The 8,828-nt window shown below is 45.0% G+C and overlaps 1 protein-coding gene across 1 annotated transcript in view; it reads left to right on the top strand.

Moving 5' to 3' along the window:
* The first annotated feature begins 7,024 nt into the window (after positions 1-7,024).
* Positions 7,025-8,828, top strand: part of LOC149302870 (copine-8-like) — a 106,420-nt gene continuing 104,616 nt past the window's right edge. The window contains exon 1 of the mRNA XM_089482030.1: positions 7,025-7,152. Within this exon, the coding sequence (XP_089338156.1) occupies positions 7,025-7,152 (128 nt within the window). The remainder of the gene's footprint in view (positions 7,153-8,828) is intronic.

The raw sequence follows: 8,828 nt of genomic DNA, 5'->3' as shown, positions 1-8,828 counted from the left end.
AAACCCACGCCAAACACAGGGGATCAGGGAGAGGGGAAAGCAATCCCTCGCAACCCCGCAGGAGAGGTGCGTAAGGCGCCGTACGGGGAAGAGGAGACACACACACGGAGAGAAAAAAGGCATTCAGGGCAAGAGCAATAAAAATGAGCGAAAGGAGAGGGGAACACGGGGGAGAGACAGACCGGGGAAACAGCACAGAGACAGAATAAGTGGGGGGACCCCCAAAATAAGGGGGCACCGCAAGCCTGCCGCCAAGGACAGGCGAACAAGGCTGTCAGTATGACGGATCCATAAACGTGTCACATGTAACAAAAGCGACAACTAACGCCAAGTATAGGCGATATGCAGCGGGGGAACCGCTAATAGCACGAGTAAATGTGTGGTAAATGTATGGTGTGGTGCAAAACTTAAAACGAACGCCGAAAAACCGAAACGGATCGAAAAACAGCGGAAAAACATAAAAAAAGGGCCGATAAACAAAATACCCGAACGAGTGCGAAAGTCCAGACCGTGAAGATACGATGACACCCGGAGGATTGCAAAGTTCAGCGGGAAAAGGGCAGAAACACTCACGCCCCGAAGAGTCCCACAGTGAGGGCAAAGCCATCAGGGCATCACGAAGAAAACAGGCTCAGCCGGTATCCTCCGGAGTCGCAGGGTTGCGGCGGGACCTCTTCCGGCGGTTGGAGTGCACAGTCCAGGAGGCAGCCGGGTCCGACAAAGGTGGCAAAGACGTGGGAACCTCATCCCAATCGGGAACCTCCACCACTGGAAGACGCAGATCCTCCAAGAAGAATTTCAGCTCACCCGGGTGACGCAAGGTAAAAGTAGCGCCATTCCGTCTGGCGATCAGCATAAACGGAAAGCCCCACTGGTAGGGCACACCAGCCTCTCGAAGCGCCGCTGTGAGCGGCCGCAATGCTCTACGCTTTTGGAGAGTGAGCGGTGAAAGATCCTGGTAGATGGAAAGCTTTTCCCGGTCATATTCCACAGCGCCGGCGGTACGACAAGCCTTCAACACCGCCTCCTTGACCGAGTATTCATGAAAACAGCATACCACGTCCCGTGGAGGAGAAGATGGAGAACCCCTCGGCCGCAGGGCACGGTGAGCCCTATCAAACTGGATCGGTGCATCCTCCGGCAAGCCGAGAAGAGTGTTGAACACCTGCTGCAGCACCATGCGAATTTGCTCAGGAGGGACCGACTCAGGTAAGCCCCGGATACGGAGATTGTTTCGCCTCCCCCGGTTGTCAAGGTCCTCTAGCTGTCGCCGGAGCTGGTGGATGGTGTCTGTGTGTGCATGGAGAGTGGTAGAGTGTGAGTCAATCCGGTCACAAGTGGTCGCGTAGGACTCCTCCAGTGAAAGCACGCGGTCACCCAGTTGCTTCAGGTCATGTTTAATGACCACGAGGTCGGCCCGCACGCCCCGCAGGGCCTGGTCCAGCGAGGAATCAATCACGGCCACTAAGTCCGCTTTCGTGGGAAGCGCCTTCAGAGCCTCTCGCCAGGAGGATCCAGCCGCCAGCGGAGGGCTGGATTCACGATCGCGAGAGCCCTCTTCCGAGCACTCACTCTGCTGGCTGGCGGGAGACGGCGCCATCTTGGGCTCCGAGTCCCTGGAGTCTTGGTCGGGCGGACCCTGGAAATAAGACCGCACGGAGGGATTAGACGGTCTGTCTCGCGTCCCCGAAGATCGTGGGGTGCTCCCCACACGAGTAGTTTTCCCCATCGGAAGGGAAAGGCGCAGAATGAAGCGGAAAAGTCGGACGGTGAGCGGAGCTAGAGGCTTAAGCGGCCATCTTCTTCGAGCGCTAACTCCGCCCCCCCAGTGTTGATATTTTACCCTGCCCGACAGCATTATTGTACATGTTTATGGTGTAAGTGTGCTATGAATAGCTCAGTTTTAAAGTATATGTTGCATTTACAAACAAGAATTCATATGAAACCCTTTAATGAAATGAATCCTGCAATGTGCACATGCACACATTAACCCCTTAAGGACCTAGCTGCTTTTTTTTTTCTTTTTGTACCCTCATGACGAGGCTGTTCTAACATTTTTGAGGTACTCATGTTTAGCTTTAATTTTCTTGGCCACAACTTCTATTTAAAAAAAAATATGGTAATGGAAAAATGTAAAAAGCATCTTTTATTTTATATTAAAAATCTTTTACTCATCTACAAAAGCTAATACAAAAACCTGATGAATAGAGTCATAAATAATATTTGTCTTAAATTTAGAAATATCCAATGTTTTTCCACCACTAGTCTTGGTCAAAGTTTGTGGTAGTATATTTTTCTTTTTCACACACATTGTACTTTAGGTATGTATATACAGCTTCTGATATATGTCACTGCCAAAAACACTACAATATGTGTTCAGCATCATGAGTGATTCAACCCATCTAGGTGTTTGTCGGGTTGTTTGGGGCTAAAAGGCCACATTTGAAAGGTGTGAATTTCGAGTTTTTACATATGGTCAGTCTGCACCCATGTCCTATTTGGGACATCTTTGAACATGGACAATTCAATTTACCCCAGTAAACCAAACATTTTTGTCAATAGTCAAGCAATAGGTATTTCAAATGCTAATATTTTATGCCAGGATTTTTGAGAAGATATGCTTATTTTAGGACTTGCTCATAAAAATTAAGTTTTTAATGTATATATATATATACACACTCACTGCCAGTTTATTAGGTACACCTTGCTAGTACCGGGTTGGACCCCCTTTTGCCTTCAGAACTGCCTTCATTCTTCATGGTGTACTTCCTACAAGGTGCTGGAAACATTCCACAGAGATTTAGGTTTATATGGACATGATGGCATCACGCTGCAGATTTTAGGGCTGCACATCCATGATGCGAATCTCCCATTCCACCACATCCCAAAGGTGTTCTTTTGGATTGAGATCTGGTGACTGTGGAGGCCATTGGAGTACAGTGAACTCATTGTCATGTTCAAGAAACCAGTTTGAGATGATGATAGCTTTGTGGCATGGTGCATTATTCTGCTGGAAGTAGCCATCAGGAGGTGGGTACACTGTGGTCATAAATGGATGGATATGGTCAGCAACAATACTCAGGTAGGCTGTCGCGTTTAAACGATGCTCAGTTGGTACTAAGGGGCTCAAAGTGTGGCAAGAAAATGTCACCATCACACCACCAGCCTAAACCGTTGATACAAGGCAGGATGGATCCATGCTTTTGTGTTGTTTATGCCAAAATTCAACCCTGCAATCTGAATGTCCAGTCTTCCCAGTAGATCAGCAGTTTCTGAAATACTCAGACCAGCCAGTCTGGCACCAACAACCATGCCATGTTCAAAGTCACTTAAATTCCCTTTCTTCCCCATTCTGATGCTTGGTTTTAGAGGACTGTATTGGGAGGAGGGTCCCGCGGGCGCGGGGGGCGGTCTTGCTGGTGTTGTGGGCGGGAACGGGCGGTCAGGCACTGTACCTGCGGGTCCCTGTAATCCCTCACAGTCCCGCAAGGCTGCCTTCTCGCTGCTCCCTTACAGTGTCGCCTCTCTTGCTCCGCCCAGGAACAAAATGGAGCCACGTGATGTGACGTCACTTCCCGTGACTCTGCCTTGTTCCTGGGCGGAGCAAGAGAAGAGACGCTGTGAGGGAGCAACTCGAGGGGAGCCTTGCTGGACTGCGCGGGAAATCTGCAGTTCAGGTAAGGAGGTGGACGTGATTGGCCACAAATGTGGCGGGAGCGGGCGGGAATGGAACACCCACATTGCGGGAGCGGGCGGGATTGGGCAAAAAATCAGCGGGAGCAGGCGGGAGTGGGATTAAAAAAGCAGTCCCATGCAGGGCTCTACTTGGTTTGAACTTCAGCAAGCTATCTTGACCACGTCTACATCCCTGAATGCATGTGATTTGGTGATTAGCTATTTGTGTTAACAAGCAATTGAACAGGTGTACCTAATAAAGTGGCCAGTGAGTGGCTGTAACATTTTGCTTGAACTGGATGGTTCCCCTGATGGTAACATCACTGTAGATGTAGATGTAAATTATTCTTATATGTTACCACATTCTTATTTATTTTTTAACAATTTTTATTTTATCACATATTTTACTAATCACACTGTGACTAGTAAGCTGGGCTCAATTGTAAAGTACCTGCATTCAACCTGCAGGGGGAGCTCAGAATTTTTAGGCAGGTCTGAAGACTCTTGGGGTCTCAGAGTGGGCCTCTCCATCTTGCGAGAGACAACATCTCCCCCTATGGTGCTTGTGGTCACTCTCCGGAGAGATCACAGTGCATCCTGGGGTTGGTTTTCGGGGTTGCAGAATAGCTCGATACTGAGGCATTTCAACACTGTTTGAGCTTAGGAGGCAATCGTTAAAGCAAGTGTTCACAGCCACATTGTATATGGCGCACGAGGACGCATCCGTGGAGGGACAACCCAGGGTCCTTACAGCAGTTTTTGGTATTACTAAATGCCTCAATATCGGGGCATTACAGCCAATGGTGTAACCAGCGTTGCCGTCGCCCGGGGCATAAATTTTTTTTATGCCCCCCCCAATGTAACCCCTCCCCGACATGATAGATATCAAGTGTTTAGATTTTGCTAAAATGCTCCGTCTGATTGTGAACACACAACCCCTTATCACACAGTAACGTAACTGTTCTGCTATATATGTTTGTTTTTCTCTACCTAACACTAAATAACAAAAAGAAATCAGCAATAGATGTCACTGATCTGTATCTCAATTTAGGTTATTCTGGCCCAGTAGGTGTCAAATGTCTTTATGAACCTTGTTTCATGCACAGGGACAGATTCATCCAGGAAGGGGACTTTCCCAAACTGTTGTCAGTTCTTGTAAGTGGTAATCTAAATGCTACAGCATACAAACACATGGTTTGACTAGGTTGGTGTGGAGGACCTTGAGTCGATTCCACAGAGCCCTGACATAAACCACACTGCACCTTCGGGATAAACTGATACGCAGAACCAGGCCTTCTCGTCCAACATCAGTGCCTGACCTCACGCATGCTATTACTGGATGAATGGGCACAAGTGCCCACAGAAACACTTCAAAATCTTGTGGGAAGCCTTCTCAGAAGAGTAGAGTATGATTTGAATCAAAAAAGAGGCCAAGAGTTCTTAATCTGAGTATGGCAAGAATAATAATAAAAAAACTTGTGTCTACTGCCATCTCAAAATAATCGTTTATCTTGCCAGAGTTTATAGCTAATAGAGAACTTGGCACGTTTCTTGTCTGCCAAAGGCTCAATTGAGCCTTTCAGCCTCAACTCCATTATCTCTGGCATGATACAAAATAGTAAACCTACCAAATCTATTTTCATGCTATGATGAAAACATCAACAGAAGGAAATACATTTGAATGTTTGTATTTCATGAAAATAATTATTCATTGTTATAGTTTTATTGCATTCAGGTTTGTACTGAAATATTTTTCACTGAAATGCTTCTAATATCTGTGATTATACTCTGTATTCATAACAAAGCATTAGAATTGGCCCTAGGCTCAGAGGCCTAATACAAATGCAGAGTCTTTCCTACAAGCTGTGTTGAGACCCTTACCTGATGGTTTGTTGCCATAGAAACAGAAAAACTTCTTAAAAGTTTCTGTGTTGTTCTTATGCAATTAACCATTTGAAGGAAAGAAAGGAAACAACATCGCTGCTAGGGTTCATTTGCTTGACGATCAAGAAAGTGAATATAATCTTAATATAATATATAAACGTAGTAAAAGTGACAGATCTGCTTTTAGTCAATAGAAAATACGGATATAACGCAATCAACCTTTGTAGGTTGAGTAATGTTTCTGCCATTCTCTGCAATTATTAAACGTTATAATAATCTCTGTCACTGATAGCAGCTTGTATTTACAGCAGAGTTTTGTAATATGGGAAAAATAGGACAGAGCCAAAATGTATTCCGGGAACTTCATTCTGAAGCCAAATTCCAATGTGTTAACGCCTTTCCCTCTGTCCGTGCAGCACGGTAGTAACTTTTGGGAAATACATCAACAATGATGGTTATTCATCATTTAAAGCCTCATGTTCATCTAATGTAAAAAGATTAACTGGGGGTAAATATAGTTCTTTGCATGTCCTGGACAGAGACAAGACAGCATTCAATGATGCAACAACCAATAGTCATACTTGGTAACTGTCAGGGTTTCCCCCCCCCATTCTCAGAGGCTTGGGGTAAAGGGGCTGATTCTCAGGGTCACACAGTCTGGAGCTGACGCCTTCCTATTCTACACTGCTGTGATCATATCGAGGATTCCCAGTTGGTGTCTTTGCTACTAGTATGTTATGGTTGATATCCCTGCTTGAAAGCTGGTGACTTAATTAAGTGAATACAAACTAAAGCCTTCTGGGCATTGAATGGTGAACCATCCCCATCTGTGACAGCAGCTGGAACGTTTATAAGGGCAGTAAGCATAAGGTGGTTGAACTGGGGGATTGATGGCTGAAAGGAGTGACAACAGTGGGGTAAAACGGTAGTGATTTGGTGGCTAGCAGCTGGTGTGTTCATTTTGGGAAAATGAGCAGGGATAAAGCTGAAGCATGGAAGACAAGAATGACTGTGCTCCATAGGTAAAGGGTTAATAACAGCCTTCCCGTTATGCCCTGCACTGGTTTTCCATTGCTCTGGTCCAGGTTGCAGGTCACCGTTTTGCTGTTTGAGCGACTATATGAGAAACTATGGTAGCCATTAGGAAGTTCCTATGGGTGAAGCAGGGAGTCTCTCCCCGCTCCTTCCTAAGGCAGAGGCGTTGCAACAAAGTTGTGGAAAAAAGCCAGATTCCATCCCGGGAATTCCGTGCCTTCCCCAGGCAGCGCTCGGTGCCTGCCCGTCAGAGCCTCTCCCCGCCCCTCTCCCGTCTGTGTGGACGCTCCTGTCACTGCACGCCGTTTCCTCCCTCAGCTGCTTACATATATGACTTTATATCGAGCCTGACGGTGCTTGTTTCGCCTGTTCTTCCCCTGTAACTGCTTCACTCCAGGTTCTTCCAGAAACCCCCATCCCACCAGTCCCCATGTTCGCACCGGATAAACTGGGGTTCGAAATGGACTTCGGCTTCAGGAACACGGCTTCTATTGGGGACTTTAACCCCTTCAGCGCTAGCATACCGGCCACCAAAGTGGAGTTGACAGTCTCCTGCAGGTGAGAAGCCACTGGGGTTCTCAATGCTTCAGGACAACGTCAGGGCTTAATAGGGTTAAAGTATTTGGCAGGTCACAACCGATTTGGTTTAACGAGGGGCTTCTGTAGAAGGGTTGTTGAAACTTTACCCCTTTAGTAAGTGCTATTAATACACAGTGACATGTTGTAATACACAGAGGTGCAGTGTTGGTGTATGAATTGTGAATAACTGCCCCAGGCCAGGTAGGAAGGGAGGGCTCCGCTTGCCAGTGACTTAATGGACTTTAATATGTTGGCATTCAAAGCCATGGAGATGTAGTTAGTGTGCACAGTGTTACACGCTGGCGGTTTTCTTGTTTCCTGTTGTCAGCCTTTCCATTTCTGTTATGATGTTTTACACTAATTGTTGGGGAATCCCTCATATTTGTGGTACTGGCTGAAATCACAATCATGTATAACTTAAATTTCCATAGGTCAGAATTCCTGCTTTTTTCACCGTCACTTTTCTGACACACATCCACTTGGCGCCTGTCACCTTTTTTGGAACTCGTTGTTAATTGTGATTGTTGTATGCTGTGCCGCGGTGATTTATTTTAGGTTTTCACGTAGATCTGTTCATAGCAATCTCTTGCTGTTGAAGGCAGAGACAGTGTTGTGTGTTATTAGCGGTTACAGTGTATTTGTTTTATGGGTTGTTTTTATCTTTCTTGACTTAGATGCCGACATTGCTCAGTAAACAGATAACCCTATTGTTATTTCTTCCACAATTGATTTTAGCTGTTATGTACATGGATTGTATTGACACACTGTATTAACAATCATTTCATAGGGAAGTCTATCAGTAGAAAACTGATTTAATGTAATATAAGCGTTGATAGTGTCATTATTACAACATAGCACTGTGTATGTATTTTAACTATATCATGGGTTCTCACATCAACCTGTTTGGTGATGCAAGTCAGGAGAAAGGACGCCAATAGAGAGCGAAACCACTTCACTGGTCAAACCGATAATCCCTTTTGGGTAGAAGATGTTCGGTGGAACTGTTCAATAAAATTAAATGATTTGAGAGTTAAGAGGTATTGCAGCTCTTTCTTCAGAGAAGAGACCTGCACTCAACCCTTTAATGCCTGGCACATTACACATTGTTAAATTATAATTTTATTTTTAATATTTTTTTTTCAATATCCACATCTATTGCTATGGTATTTGTTGAATTTGCTTTGACTTATCAACACTACAGGTTGAGGAAGGAAATCAGTGTCATTTCCTTCAATTCACCAACAGTTATGAGAATGCATGTGCCATGAAATTTTCTGAGCTTTGCTTATTCGTCTGTCTGTCTGTCTGTCTTTTTTTTTTTTTTTTTTTTTTTAAACCCAGCATCTTTATAGCTATAGTGGTAATGAGAATCACAAGATGTGCTATGTCAATGCAACTGAAAGCTGTATCAATACACTGTATTGTTTGCTGCATATTCCAGTTCATGTGACTGCCATGTATTTATTTTGATTTTCTTTTACATGAAAGGGACGTGGGGGGGTCAAAGTTGGAATCGAGTAAATTATGAGAAACACGCACAGTTCCAATATTGTGTCATTACAGTCAATATTTCATGCTTTGTTTTGTTGTTTCTTTAGCCATGATATTTCATCTTGATTTTGACTTAAATTACTCCACCAATAAAACAGGGTTCA

This window comes from Sceloporus occidentalis, unplaced genomic scaffold (genome assembly GCF_023333645.1).
Source record: "Sceloporus occidentalis isolate IW3139 unplaced genomic scaffold, rSceOcc1.0.p SCAF_17, whole genome shotgun sequence".
Lineage (NCBI taxonomy): Eukaryota > Metazoa > Chordata > Lepidosauria > Squamata > Phrynosomatidae > Sceloporus > Sceloporus occidentalis.
This window is presented reverse-complemented; position numbering and strand designations above follow the sequence as displayed.